This window comes from Plecotus auritus (genome assembly GCF_963455305.1).
Source record: "Plecotus auritus genome assembly, chromosome: 2".
NCBI classification, from domain to species: Eukaryota; Metazoa; Chordata; class Mammalia; order Chiroptera; family Vespertilionidae; genus Plecotus; species Plecotus auritus.
Genome location: NC_137771.1, coordinates 20497572 through 20512865, shown reverse-complemented (window position 1 = coordinate 20512865; position 15294 = coordinate 20497572). Strand labels below are relative to the sequence as shown.

Below are 15294 nucleotides of genomic sequence, written 5' to 3'. Positions count from 1 at the left end.
GCGCTGGGCCCAAGGCACAGGCCTCCTTGGGCTCACACTGGGAAAGGAAAGGTGCCGGCCCTCCTCCCTGCCTCACCCAGCCTCATAAATCCCCTTAAGGTGACGGGTGATATTCCTTCATCGCCCCTTATTACCTCCTTCCATTAAAGTCGATAATCTCTCACAATCATTCACAACAAATGTCACTGAGACTGCTGGGTGGGGGAGGGACTCGGGGAGGAAACAAGGGGCTTTTCTTTCTGCCTCTTTCTGGTCCTGCCCTGGGAGAGGTGGAGTCTTCTCATCCTACCCCCGTCTCCAGGGAGACACAACTCAAGGGGCTTCAGTGGAGAAGTGGGGTTGGGATTGGGCGGACTGGGACTTCCTTCTTCCCACGTTTGGTCCTTTCCTGGACGGAGAACCTTTAAAAAGTAGGGTTCCATCTCACCCTCACTGCAAAGTTGCCTCCCTGCTGGCTTGTTCTCTGACCAGAGACATCTGATTAACCTTTGTCTTTGGCCAAAGTGGTGTGTCCCTGGTCTGCCCATCTTCCTGGTGGCAACATGCCCAGGCCACAAACCACCCAACCAGGGCCCAGAGCCACAGGCATTTTCTTGGGTGCTGCCTTTACCATGCGGCCTCTGGCCCAACCCAACTGTCCCTGGGCACGGTGCCAGGATGGGGAGGGGGTGGGTCTGTACATTTCTGCTGCTTTTACACAAACAGATGCAACATGGGGGCGCCCCTGGCACAGGGAAAGGTGCTTATGGGAATAGACAAGGCAATCAGGAAAACATGTAACACACTGCACACGTGTAGCATCCCCATGCCTAGGGACATGCAACATTGCAGAGTTTACACCACAGTATACACCGAACATACCACACTGCAGTGTACATATGTGACTCCTACATACAAGTGACTCACAGCACTCAGCACATATGTGGCACTTGTAAGCTTGCACACAAATAGCATCTCTACAGACAATAACAAGCAACATGAATTCGGGACCTGAGCATATGTAAACACACCGTGCATGTGTGTAGCAGTTGCATGCACAGAGCCAGTGACCATTGCAGTGCACACATAAGGCACCTGTATGCATAAGCATATGCAAAGTTCAGCGCACATGAGTGGCACCTGCATGCACCGGGATATGCAATTTGCAATGCACATGGGGGCGGGGGTGGAGGGTGAGCAAATGCTCCAGTCCCCAGGGCCCCTGAGACCCTGGCTGACTGCGATGCCTCGAGCCTAGGGTATCGCTGGAGGGGCGCCGCGGATCGCCTCATTCTGCTGGTTGGGGAGGCCCTGGGCGGGGCGGGGGCTTACCCTGGGCTTCTCCCGCGCCGGCGCCTGGGGCTCAGGGCGGGGAGGGGAGGGCGCGCTTGGCTCGGCTGGCGCTGCTCCCCCTGTAACAGGAGGCGGCGTACGTCGCCCCCGCCCCCCGCCCCTTCTCCCGCGGCTCCTAGCGCCCGGCGCGGCGCGCGCCCCCTCCCGGGTCCGGCCCGCGCAGGCGCCGCGTCCCGCCTCGGCCGTCACTCGGCCTGGCGCGCGCTGCGGGCAGCGGCCGGAGCAGCCGGAGGAACCCGGTTCGGCAGCGGCGGCGGAGGCGGTGGCAGAGACAGCTGCGGCGGCTCTTGGAGACCGAGGAGGATGCGGCGCCGGCTTCCAGAGTCCGGGGCTGCAGCCGCCGCCCGCAAATAGGAGGCGGTGCGAGACGCGGACGGTGATCGGGCGGGGGAGTGGGGACCGGGGGTGGGGGGCGGCGGCAGGAGCCCGCGCCTGGCCGGGCGCCCGCCCGCCCGCCCGCCCCGCGTTGCTCCGCGGCGCCTTTTCTGCACCCGCCGCTCCGTGCATCGGGAGCCTCGGCCCTCCGCGCGGCTGCTACGAGCTGCCCCGCGCTCGGCCAGGCCCCCGCCTTAGGGATGGCAAACTTGTGCCCCTGGGTCGCCTCCGCCAGCGCCGGCCCCCGCTCCTGCTGCTGACGGCGCCCAGGTGAGTGCTCGGCCCCAGACCCCGATGCGGGCCCTTCCCGAGCCCTCCCTACGGGGTCCGGAGTTTCCGCACTAGCCCGGACTCGGGGCGCTCCCTTACCCATCTCTGCTGATTTCTCCCCTGCTCGAACTGACTTCATTCGGCATCTACCTACCACTCCCCTCTCTTTGAGAACTTACATGCCTGGGGCCGAGGTCCCCTTGATCTCTGCTGAGTCCCTTTCCTGTCCCCTCCCCCTTACCCATCTTTGCTAAAGCGCCCCCCACCCCATCCTGACCCAGACCTTACCCCATCGCTGTCTCCAGTCTCTCCCTATCTCTGTGTGGATCCGGGTAGTGCGCCCCCACCTTCATGAGAACCCCCTGTCCAACCTACAGCTCGATTATGTCACTCCCTTCAATCCCCCCTCCTCGTCTGGATGCCGGACCCTGCTCCTCTCCTCCATTTCATCTCTGCCCGGAGTCCTTCCTGTCCCCATCTGCCCCGCATCGGTACCCGACCATGCTTCCCCTCTTATTTCTGTCCTATTGCCCCTTCCCCCCATATCTGACCCGTGTCCCGCCATCCCTCGCCAATCTCTGCTGCAAGTCCCCTCCCCCTCAGCCTGACTTGGGGCTGTGTCCCCCACGTCTGCTCAGAGCCCCCTCCTCTCCAGCCAGGATCTCGACTGGCCCTGCATCCCTGGCTCCCGTGTCCATCTTTGGCTGGAGTCTGTCTGTCCACCCTCCATGCCTCTCCTCCCACCCCCGGGGCATAGAGCCGGGGACCAAACGCACTCTCCCGCAGCCCTGGGGGCTGGCATGATGGGCGCGGGAGGGGGCTGTAGGCTTTGAAGTTGGCGGCCACTCCCGCAGTCGGCTGGGTCCCAGGGAAGTCCTCCCCGCGGCGGGTGTAGAGCGGGCGAAGGGTCTGGCGCTGGCGGGGGGAGGGGCTCCCGGGCCAAGAGATACTGCCCGCCAGCCCGTCTTGCCAGCTGCCGGCCGGGGCCCCGGGACGTCCTCTGGCGCCCCCTGCCCGCCGCCCTGGACCCACCACCCCCTTTTCCATTAGCCAGCAACCCCAGATTTCCGCAGCCCGAGCAGCAGCGTTGGCTGCGGGATTAGCGCTGGGAAGTCCCTGTGGAGAGGCGGTTGGGCGAGGCTGGGTGCTCCCTTGTGCTACCCCTGCCGAAACTGCTCTGGTCCTTCAGGCCGTGTACTTTGGGGTGGGGTGGGTGGGGTGGAGGAGAAGGCTCATCCTAGTAGCAATTCACAAGTCCCTTGAGCACAGGCCAGCAGGACTGGCCCCTGGATTTGAGATGGGCTTGTCTGGGCTTGGGCAGTTGTCCCCAGGGAGCCTCTGTCTGTCTACCCGAGGGCAGTCCGCACCAGGTGGGAGGTGGGGGCATAGGTGGACTCTGACTTGCTTGGGCATGGGGTAGGCAGTGGGGGAGTCCACCTGGCCCCCTGGACCAGCAGCCAACTGGGGAGTGTCCCCCATGCTGCCACAGGGGTGGTGGTCAGTGTGGACTCTGTACAGGGTATGCCCAGGTGGTGGTGGAAGCATGAGAAAGGTCTCCCCTGGACCAAGATTGACGGAGATTTTCCCCTTTTCTTCCCTTCTCTTTTTCTCTTCCCCTTGTCTGCACCCCTTTCCCCCCCGCCCCCTCCCCCACACTCTTTAGGAAGGAATAGGTCCCCATAGGCAACAAAGTGAGGTCCTGACTAGGTCCCGGTAGGCAACAAAGTGAGGTCTCTGCCCTCTTTCCTCCCTTCCAACCCCCAGGTAATGGAGCCGAGTAAGTAGTTAGGGACGCAGCTTTTGGTCAGAGGACCTGGGTTCAAAAGGTGTGTGACCTAGGCAAGCTACATAACCTTTCTGAGCCTCAGTTGGCCTTCTATAAAATGGGTCAGTGATAACTGCCTCATGTAGTTGCTGAGAGAATGAAGTTAGATTGTTTGTATAGAGTGTCTGGCACCTAATAATGCTCAATGATAATAGGTGTGCTGGGCTGTTTCTCTTCAAGGCCAAGGTCAGGCCCCTCTCTACTCCACTCCTAATCCCAGAGGAGAAATGCAGACTAGGTCCTAGTGACTTCACTACAACCCCCAGGATAAGGAAGCCAGAAAACACCTCAGCCACCACAAGTGGGTCCAGGGAGCCTTGACTGTTGTTCCCCCTTCCTCATCCATCCTTTAGCACCCTACTGGGCCACTCCGGGCTCAGCTCTGTTCAGGGTTGCTGGGGTCCTTGTTCAGGTGTAGAGGCTGGCAGGTGAGATAAATACAAGTCACGGTCCCCAAATATAGGCTGCCTGTTAGGGGGGTGCCCACGTGGGAAATCAGTCACAGAGGAGCACATGGGGCACAGAGACATCTCCATCCCCCCTCTCCCCAGGTCAGATGCCATCAGTAACTTTCCAGGGCAGTTAGCACTCCATATCAGAGTTAGGGGGCCACCTGACCCGAGGGCCCCAAGAGTTTGAAGAAGCCTGGCTTTGGCGTGAGTGAAGGGCTCTGATGTTCTGTTTGGCTGGAAGTCCTGCAGGCAGTGTGGCCAGGCCTGGGTCCCACCTGGGAGTGGCAGCCTCCCTCTTGCCCTGGCAGCCCTGACATTGGGGAACAAAAGCTTTCGGTTCCTGTAGCAACGGCGGCTCCAGCTGCTGCAAAGTTCCGGGGAGGCGGGCGGAGGGCGGCTGAGTCACCGCCCCCTCCCCCGCCGCCCACGCGGCTCCGCCCCGGGGGACTGGGGGCCGTCCCTCAACCCCCTCCTTATGGCCTGCTGGAGGCCCCCAGGAGGCCCCCTCCGGGACAGAGAGACCCTCGCGAGAGAGGTGGAGCGACTCTCTGCCAGTCTGGAGGGAGGGGCTGCCTGGGGGGCGATTCGCCCCCTCCCTCCGGCTCTGCCCACCAGCTCCTGAGGCTGGATGGAGGGTGTGCCCCCTCCTGGATGCCAGAGCTCAAGGAGAGGGGGCCCTTGAGGACCCCGCCCCTCCCGGTCTCCCTCTCCCCCTCCCCCCGCCCCCGCAGGTGCGTGGGCAGGGGCCTCAGAGGCCGGGACTGGGGTCTCTGCCCGCGCATCGGCCTGGGTTCGGCCCGCAGCGAGCACCGGGGAGGTGGAGGGTGAGTGACAGGCGGGCGAATTGGAGCTGCCGGGTGGATAAATTCGACCGTCTAGCGCACCGCCGCGCCCCTCCCCCCATCGCGGCCAGGGCTCCCGGTTCCCGGCCACCCAGCTTCCCCTGTTCCTAGCTGGCCGGGCGGAAAAGGGTCGGTCGATCCTGGGGTTCCCTAGAGACCCAGTCCTTGACTTGAGGTGCCCCACCCCGCCGCTCTGCTGTCCACCCACCCCGAGTCCTGTCTTGGTCCTTCCGGCTGCTGCGAAACACTGACTCCCTTTTTGGTGCAGAAGGGAAGTCCGAGGCTGGGCAGGCCTGTGGGATCTGGGAACCAGGGGGCCTGAGTGTGCTTGGGCAGAGGATAGGATTCCTAGGTTTGCTGGGAGGCGGCAGACAGGCGGGGAAGTTAGCCTGAGGAGGGTGGGGGTGGGATGGAGGTCCCTGAGACTGAGATTACTCCCTCCAGCCACTCACCCATCTCAGCCCATTGAGGTCCTGATGGAGGAGGCCTTTTGATTCTTCTCTCCATTAACTTCCAGATCCAGGAAGTGCTTTCTCAGAGCTGACCTCATTGCCTCTCCTGTTTAGTTAGTTCTTGTGCATGGAGGGTTGTGGGCTTACAGGTGGCAAATTGTGGTTCAACCCAAAGAACCTTCCCAGAGGCAGCAGTTGACCTCAGCAGGAAAGAGGGGAGAGTTTGTGAGGTTCTGAGAGGAAGGAGGACAGGAGGGGGAGGGAACTTGTGAGCCCTCTCCCTGTGCTTGCCTCTGTGAGGCTGAAGGAGAAGGTGCATACAATGGGCGGGGGGGGGGGGGGGGGGGGGTGGGTGGGCAGGGATCCATGCTCAGGGAGGTCAGTCATGGCTAATAACTACTTAGGCGCCTGTGAGGCTAGGTCCCCTCCCAGGGAAGGCTCTCTCTGACCTCACCTGGAATTGGGCTCCTTGCATTATTTCGTGTGTGGAGAGTGATATAAAGAGGGGCCCCGAAAAAGTCATATGCCACAGCAGGAACAGTGAGGCTCATACATACTCGGGGTGAAATTCTGGAATTGGTGTGAAGGGGTGTCTGAAGGAGACTGAGTAGAGGAGGGGTTTGGGCTGGTTAAGAGGTGCCTCAATCCTGGAGAAGCTACACTGTGGCTCTGAAGGATGTGGACCTAGTGCTTCTTGGTGGGTCTGGACTATGGAATAGGGCGCAGTGGAGGCCCTGGAGGTGGGGGAGCTGGGACTATGGAGTAGGTAGCAGCGGGGATCCAAGAGGCTTCAAGGAACAGGAAGGAGCAGCAGATCAGCTCCTGCCTGACCCTTAGCTGTCATATCCTGAGCCTCAGAGAACCCAATACCTGTGTGTGTTCACACTGGAGAGTACATTGCATCTCTGCCTCTGTGAACAAACGTTTGGCTCTTTATACCCTCATACATGTGAATGTGCACAGTCCTGTGTGCATGTGAGTTCCCACATCAGTGGTCTACACTCATCTATGTGCATGTGAATCTTTGTACACGCAGAACACCTGTGATCACCTGTCTAAATATGCATCCATGCTTTTGTGTATATGCCTATCGGGTCCAGGGATGTTCAAGCTCATGTGTGTTTGTGTCTGTGTGGGGAGATTTCCCACCTGCTCTAAGTGGGGGAGGCGAGGCCAATTATAATGAGCTCCCACCTCCCCTCTGCTGAGCCCCAGCCATGGCCTGAATTTTGCAGCCTGCTTAAAAATAATTGGGGACAGCGGGGGGGATTGGATGTCAGTCATTATCAGCTGCTGGCTTTGCTGGTGCTGCAGCAGGATGGGTGGGCTGAACAGTTTGGGACAGGGATGATGCAGGGTGGGGAAGACCAAGAGTCTGGTTCCTTTTTCTGGGGGGACAGTGGAGACATAGCCTTGTCTGACTTCTGCTGAAAAACTCCAGGAGGGTCTTTGCAGGAGGGTGGGGTAGTTCCTCCCCAGTAAATTGGGCTGCCTAGTGCTTGCCTGCCCCCACCACTCTAACTTGTGACTAGGGCTTGGGCCTGGCTCAGAATTGTAGCATATGGGATCTGGCGCAGCGAGGAGCTCCCTTCTATACAGGGATGGGAATTCTGAAGTTCTAATTCCTGCCCCCTCCCCCAACCTCCAGCCACGATTTAGACTCCTGAACAGCTGAGGGGAACTCTCTCCCTGGGGAGCAGCTTTGTCTTAGGAAAATCTAGCCATAACTGTGAATATTCCTGTTTGTGATTCAGTTCCCAGAGATAATGGCTTGTCCATCAGGCCTGAAGCCTGAGCAAGGAAGGGAACTGAGCAAGAGGCTATTGGTGGATGAGAGAGAAACCCACTCCGGGGCCGCAGGTCCTGAACTCCAGTTCCAGCTTGGCCACTCTTGTGTGATCTTGAACAGGCTGCCTCCCCTCTCAGAGCCTCATCTTTTTTCCTCTAATGTGGAACAAGCAGGCTCCAGGGGCCCATCCAGTGCTGTGAGCTATGCTGTGGACACGGAGGAGGAGGCAGTGTGGATCGATTTGGGGGCAGGGCTGGAAGTGGGCCTGAGCAGGCTGTGGGCAGTGACTGTGTCCTGGTTAGTGAGGACTGTGCCCCGTCACCAGCTCTTGTCCACTCTGGCCTGACTGCCTGGTGTGTCTGTCAGGGTTGGACTTGGGTTCTGTTGCTCCCCCCACACCTAGAGGATATTCACACTTGCTGGGAGCTCACCTTAGGGCAGCATTTTTGGGGGTGAATGTGGAATCAATGAACTCTGATTTCCATTCTTAGGTCCCTGAAGACTCATGAGATTTGAGCCAGCCTTGGGGAAATAGCAAGGGACAGAGGTCATGATTGGGTGGTGTGGACTTTCAGGCCAGGGCTGTGGGAGCTAAGAGCAGGGAGATGGCATGGTGGCCTCACTGGGGGTAGGCCCTGAGCCAGGCGTGGGAGGATAACCCAAGACGGGAGGGGAAGATGGGTTTGTGGGGAATTATTGCACCCATTTTGCAGATGCCACTCCTGCTCATTTCCACCAGGAAATCCACAGCAGCAACACTGTTGATGTGCATACATGTGATGTCTTCCCATGGGCATGGCTCAGGTTGTATGCAGTCTCTGGCACACTGGTGGTCACGCCCCCTTTTTTCTCCCACTCAGTAAAGCAAGTGAGTGAGAATTGACCTTGTTCCAGGAATAACCTTGAATCGCTTTGATTTATAAAAAAGCAAATCATCAGACATCGCTACTTTGACAATTACTGCTGGATTACCCATGATACACTGTGATGGGGAGCAACAGTTCTGGAGAATACAAGTTGGGTGGTGGGGGTGGGGCTGGGTCCTATTGTCAAGCTGAGATGCTTGTGGTTGATGGGACTGACCGAGGACCATAGGATAACAGTAACAATGACAACGAACGTTTAAGTGCGCACGAGATTCCAGGCACTCTCCCCTGTCTTCATTCTATAGGTAAGAAACGGAGGCTCAGAGAGGCCAAGTCCCTTGTCTAAGATCATACAGGTAGCCTTAACCACGAGGCCCACTACCTGCAGTTTAGCCACAGGAGATTCAGAGCTCATGCTGGCTGTGCCTCGAGCCACTGACACTGTCTCTCTCCACAGGGCAAGGGACATAGGATGACCCCAGCCTGTCCCCTCTTACTATCTGTGATTCTGTCCCTGCGCCTGGCCGCCGCCTTCGACCCCGACCCCAGTGCCTGCTCCGCCCTGGCCTCCGGCGTGCTCTACGGGGCCTTCTCACTGCAGGACCTCTTTCCAACCATCGCCTCGGGCTGCTCCTGGACGCTGGAGAACCCTGACCCCACAAAGTACTCCCTCTACCTGCGCTTCAACCGCCAGGAGGAGGTGTGCACCCACTTTGCACCCCGCCTGCTGCCCCTGGACCACTACCTGGTCAACTTCACCTGCCTGCGGCCTCGCTCGGAGGAGGCGGTGGCCCAGGTGGAGTCGGAAGTGGGGCGGCTGGAGGAGGAGGAAGCAGCGGGGTTGGAGCTGTGCGGTGGCTCAGGCCCCTTTACCTTCCTGCACTTCGACAAGAACTTCGTGCAGCTGTGCCTGTCGGCTGAGCCCTCGGAGGCCCGGCGCCTTCTGGCACCGACAGCCCTGGCCTTCCGTTTTGTCGAGGTCTTGCTCATCAACAACAACAACTCCAGCCAGTTCACCTGCGGTGTGCTCTGTCGCTGGAGTGAGGAGTGTGGCCGTGCTGCTGGCAGGGCCTGTGGCTTTGCCCAGCCGGGCTGCAGTTGCCCTGGTGAGGCTGGGGCCAGCCCTGCCACCACCACACCTCTAGGTCCCCCTGCTGCCCACACCCTGTCCAATGCCCTGGTGCCTGGGGGCCCACCCCCATCTGCTGAGACCGATTTGCACTCGGGGAGCAGCAATGACCTGTTCACAACCGAGATGAGATATGGTGAGTCTGAGCAGGGCCAGGGTGGGGTGCCTGTGTCCAGGGGACTGATGGTACCGCCTGCTGGTGCCCATCCTGGAAGATCCATATAGCTGTTCACCCATGTCTCCTCTGTGCCCAGCCTTGTCTAGATGTTGGGGTCATCAAAATGGATTAGGGTTACACCTCCCCCTTAAAGAGTTTGCAGTCTGGGTGGATGAAGGGGAGCACAGATCAGACAGTGATTATGATAAACCCAGGGAGGGGACTGCCTAAATGGGCAGTCAGGGAAGGCTTCCTGGAGGAAGTGAAAAGGAGCAGAGATCTGAAGGTCAGGTGGAAGCGCGCCAAGCCAAAGGAGTGGTGAGGGCATTCCAGGCCGAGTGAGCAGTGTGTACAAAGGCACAAAACTGGAGTGGCTGTGGAAGGCCCTGGCATGGCAAGTTGACAAGTGTGCCTGGAGGCTGGAGTAGCAGGGAGCGGGGCTGTGTTCCTGCCCACATGGGTCACTGATTATTGGCGGTGGCCCCACGGTCGGGGCAGAAGGAGCTGCAGAAGAATGTGCCTGGGTGGAGAGGCCCGAGCTTCCAGGCTGCCTTGGAGGGCTGGGCTGGCTCAGCTCCCAGCATCCACTGTCTCCCCACTCTGGGCCCACCTGGGACTGAGGCCTCCAGCTGCTAGAGCTTCCTGCTGACTGGGCAAAAGTTCTCTGAGCCCTTGAGTCCTGCCTTCTCCTGCTTCCACTCCAGCTCCCGTCTGCCAATCCTTCTTCCTGCTGCTTCAAGGCTCCAAACTCCTCAGCTGGACCCTGTGTGCCTGCTGACCAGTGCTGGGCCCTGGCAGGGAGTTGGGTGGGAGGGAGGCAGATCTGGGATCTGATTCTTAGCTCTGGTACTAACGAGAAGTTCCCTCCCCTCTCTGGGCCTCAGTTTCCCCATTTGGGATAATAGGTATTGGCCGACTCTCATGAGGATGTCACGCAGGGATATAAGTCAGAAGGGGCATCTGGATCAGACTGAGAGAGGACCACAGGGAGGCAGTGGGGCTCGCGGGAGGGCTGCTAGGAGTATTGGAGGAGTAGGATCTGTCCCCATCCCCGCTTTGGAGGCTGGAGTCATGGAGTTGGGCACCACTTTTGACTGTTACCTGGAGTGGACCCCCCTTTCTGGCACCAATTTCTTGTCCGCGAAATGGGGAGATATCCCTGAATTAATAAGAGGGCGTGTTTATCACGACAATCCTTTTGGGGAGGGGCTTCTCAGCCTCCCCCATGAGACATCTGGCATTGTGCCCAACCTTGGCAAGTGCCCCATGGCCTTGCCCTGGCCTCTGTCCTAGGCCAGCTTGGCCTCTTAACAGTGGTCAATGAAGCTGTCCCAGTGACAGCTAGGCCGTGGGCAGGTTGCAGGCCCTGGAGGCTGGCCTGGGATTTAGTGCCTGCAGGAAGAAATTGAATTTCCCCTCTTTGTCGAACATCTGTGGAGAGTGCCAGGCATATATCAGGAGGTTTATGGCTCTTCCTGCCTGGCCGCCACTGCCTGTCACTCTGTGGGGGCCTCCATCATGCTCAGCAGAGGGTGTGTTCTTTTGTCTGGCTTTCCCTGTGGTCCATCGGCCCAGTGGTCTGTAGTGGATGGAGCACGGCTCTGCCCTCCTGGGCAGGCACCATCTGGGCAGGCTGCCATGTGAAGCACGGAGCCAGGAGCAGCCAGCTGGGCTTGGTTGAAGCCGGAAGCAGGGGTTGGTTGGTAGCTAGGGTGTCTTTGGGGATCAGAGAAGACTGGTTATAGGAAGGGCACCATCATCCCAGCCTCTGCCGCAGCCTCTGGGACTGAGGATGGGTGGAGGTTGGATGCTGGTTATCCTTGGACATGAGGCCTGGTATCCTTTCTGAGCAGGGAGCTCTGGGCTCCCAGCTGTTCCCAAGCTTGACTCTGTTTATGTCCCTTGTCCTGCTTGGCATGTTTCCAGGCTGCTCCGTGGGTTTGCCTGCAGGAAGGCCCTGCGGGGAGTTGCAGGGAGTGATGGGCATCAGCCATCATAAGTGGGCTCACACAACATGCTGGGGCTCACAGCTGGGCCGGCATAGCCTCTTTCTCTCCCCTGGTAAACAAGAGACTCTTCCTCTCTGCCACCACCTCCCTTTTGCCACTCTGGGGCAAGACTCAGTTTAGTCCATGTGGCAGGGAGTGTCTGAGGGCCAGTGACATCATCAGGGCCCAGGGCACTCTGTGCCTGGTGGCAGCACAACCTTTGCCAAGCCTGTGGCCTCATCTCCACGCTTCTCTTCACCTCCTCCCCACGGGCCAGCGGGACACATGTACCAACTGTAGGAGGACCGGATGGCACACAGAGCTGCCAGATTGAGAACAAGATTGGTGGGGATAGTGGTGAAGATAGGACCCTCCTCCTGGCCCCTTCGCCAGGGACTGGGGCAGAGAGCTGTGCTCACCTCCTCTGGGACACCCCGAGTAGGGTCAATGGCAAGGCCAGGTGGGGTGGGGCTGTTGGTCCTGGAAGAGCGGTGAGGCCTGGAACTGGTAGGCAGTGGCGGAGTGGAGTGCCAGGGCTTGCCTCAGAGCTGAGTGCGTTTGACAAGAGGGTACAGGCGCCTGTTAATTTCACGCAAACTGCCTTTGATAGATCTCTTGTTATTTTTGGTGAGTTGAGCCATAAATTTGTGCCATCTTGCTGCTGCAATCTGTTAAGTGGGGGGAAAGGAAGAAAGGGAAGGCAGGCAGGAAGGAGCTTGGTAGAGGATTGGAATGGAGGCTGGTAGAGGCCGGGGCAGGAAGGTGGGTCTTAGAGGTGGTGCCAGCTGCAGAGCCCAGCTCCGGGGGGCCCGCCACCAACCTGCAGTTCCTGCCCACCGACCCTCCTTTCCTGAGGAGGCATCAGCCAACGGATAGCTGTGCAAAGTGACACCTGAAAGAGAATGTCTTTCACTCTTACCACCCCTCTCCCTCCTCTGCCACATTCCCTGGCTCCCCCCAGGGGCCCTGTCCCACCCTTGTCTCCCCATCATCTGGGTTCCATTCCTAAGTCATGGCTACAGGGTGGGTCTGGGGTCTCCTGAGCATCCTGCCAGGGAGGCAAGATTGGGCTCAAATCCCCTTTCTGACACTGCTGCTGTGTGTTACTTCCCTGATCCAGCCCCCAGTGACTGTCCTTTGTGGCCCAAACTCCTCAGCCCGGACCCAGCTGCCACCTGCTTTTCAGCCTGCCCTCTGATTCTCTCCTACTCTTTCAACCAGAGCTCCTCACTGGCCCCCGAACTCCCTGCTTTCCAGCCTCCCTACCTTTTCTCGGGCTGTTCCCCTCACCTGGAATGCCCTTTGCCCTTGTTTATCCAGGACTTCCGAACCCTTCTAAGCACAGCTCAAGCCCTGTCTCCTCTGACCTGGCTTGCCCAGTCCTGGATTGGCCTTTCTCCTCTCAACACTCAGGCCCTGCTCTTGGCCAGCCTGGTCTGGTGGCAGGAAGTGGGGCCCGACCTGCCTGCTTTGGGCTCAGACATGGGGGAGGCGGAGCCTCTCTCTGGGTGGGGTGGAGGAGACCTAGCACATGCAGTGCGTTTCCTGGAAGATCCTTCCAGCCCCGACCTGTGCTGCTGGAGCTTTGTGTGCTCTATCGCGGGATGGAGAGTGGGGCACAGACTCCCCCCCACATCTCAGCATGGGCCGAGCCCCAGCCCATCCATCACACACATCTTCATCTCTTTATCAGAATGCAGTTTGTGCCAGGCCTCAGACTGAATGAGATCCAAGGTAGACCAGACACCCCTTCTGCCCTTTGGTAGGGGAGAGTGACCACTAGTTTACAGTGTGGTCAAGGCCACAGGCTGAAGTCGCCCAGCCCAGCTTCAATTCCTGACCCCCCACTGATTAGCTGTGTGACTGCGGGCAAGTTTCTTCACCCCCGTAAAAGGGGGATGGTAGAGCTATTCCACAGAATAACAGGGTTAAGCAAGAGAAGGTGGGTAAGTGCTTAGCACAGTGTCTGGCACATGGTTCGTCCTTACGAAATAGTTGACTGTTGTCATAATTTAGTGTCATAGGTATGATGTACATGTGCTGATGTCAAGGGAGAGGAAGGGTAAGAGATTAAACCACAAAGGGATGAGAAGGCAGTTTAAAGAAGGTGATTCTGAGTTGGGTTTTGAGGAGTGAATAGGAATTCACTAGCTTGTGACATTTTTCCTTAAATTGACAGGCTTTTAAAATTCTTTTTATTGAAAAGAAATTTTATATCATAAATGGAAAAAGTGCCTCACTTCTCTGAAAGAGAAGATAACCAAAAACAACCACAGTGTAAACAAAACGACGTTATCAAATTCTATCGAAATGCTTGTCCCTCCTGTCAGTTTATTAGAGAAATCAGCATGTGCGGGGGAGGTGTTAAAATCTTCATCTTTCAAGCACTAGGAAGGATTAAAAGTAAGGTGACCATATACTTCATCATCTAAACCGGGACCGTTGGGAGGTTATAGAGCGGGAAGAGGTGCTGTTAATTACATCAGGGCAACAGGTGCAACCTGGACTATCCCAGGCAGATTGGCAAAAGTCACCCTCATTAAAAGAGACCTGGAAAGGGGATGCATTCCTCTGTCCACGATCCAGCGCTATTTCATGGCACTTTTGTGAGCCACCCCAAGTCATTTCCTGTTGCATGCTTTGTGAAACCCCGTAGGAGCAAGGGCTTTCGAGGTAGAGGAAACAGTCTGTGCGAGGGTGTGGAGGTGGGAGTGTGCCAGGTATGGGGATATACACAGACTGATGTTGCTGGACAGTGCTACCTCCCCCACAGTGGTGGGAAATGGGGCCAGGGCTCTGACTGCCATCTGCAAACCCTGGGACCTCACCCTATTGGCCGAGGGCTTTAAGTAAGGCAGCAAGGAGTTGGGTGTCATGAGGGAGACAGCGTGAGTCAGATGTGGTCTCTGCTCTCGAGGAGCTGCTGGCCACGTGGGGTTGGTGGCAGGGACCCAGCTAGCTCTGCTGGGAGGCTGGACAGATAGGCCAGCAGCTTGGGGAGGAAGTCATTGGAGGGGGGTTGGCTTTGTGGCTGGGTTTCTGGTCTCAGAGGGACACCCAGCCTGAACGGTGGAGGCAGAGCCTAGAGGTTTCAGAAGCCACCTCCCTCTGCCCCTGCACCCCTGGGATTCTGACGCATTAAGGGGTACAAGAAGCAACTGCTGGGGCTGGGGAGCCGCATGTCATGCGGATCAGTTGGTGCCTCCTCAGGGCTGTGAGGTCAGCCTCAGGGAGGATGCCGAGCGCCTGGGGACTGCTTTGTAAATCGCACCGCTCTCTGTGGAAGTGATTATTATCGTGGTTATTTTTAACAAGTTCCTGACAAAAGAAGCTGAGGAGGCTGGACTGTGTGGAGTTTGGGGGACAGAGTCTGCAGTCCTGCTCAAATGGCAGAGAGCTTGTGCCCACCCTGCCTGCCAGTGCCAGAGGCGAGACAAGAATGGCTCCTGTATGGATGGGTGGAGGGGCCCTCAGAGATATCTGGCCCATGTTTGCTGAATGCCTGTCTTGAGTCTGGCTGCTCAGAGCTAGGTCCCCTGTATAAGATGGGCAAGGGAGATTGAGACCCTCCCTCAGGGCTCACAAGAGGGATAAGTCCCGGATACTCAGCTACAGCAGGAGGCAGCTTGGGGTCTAAGCCACAGAGAAGGGACCAGCATACCCAAACCCCTGTGTGGTCAGCCTAGGAAGGCTTCCTGGAGGAGGTGGCACTTGACATGTAGAAAACGTTGGCAGACTGACGTGGAAGAAGGGAGGGGAGCATTTGTATATTCAAGGGAAAACAAGAGGGGGTGGCAGCTTCTTTTCATTGAGAGGT

At 58.2% G+C, this 15294-nt stretch overlaps 1 protein-coding gene across 11 annotated transcripts in view; it reads left to right on the top strand.

The window, feature by feature from the left end:
• The first annotated feature begins 1567 nt into the window (after window positions 1-1567).
• ADGRB2 (adhesion G protein-coupled receptor B2) overlaps window positions 1568-15294 on the top strand; it is a 36269-nt gene continuing 22542 nt past the window's right edge. For 9 of the 11 annotated variants that reach the window (XM_080656262.1, XM_080656267.1, XM_080656264.1 and 6 more), the window contains exons 1-2: window positions 1801-1977; window positions 8661-9468. In XM_080656262.1, the coding sequence (XP_080512388.1) occupies window positions 8676-9468 (793 nt within the window). In that variant the 5' untranslated portion in view covers window positions 1801-1977; window positions 8661-8675. Of the gene's footprint in view, window positions 1693-1800; window positions 1978-8660; window positions 9469-15294 lie in introns of those variants that run through there. The other 2 variants (XM_080656260.1, XM_080656259.1) reach the window with 2 other exon arrangements.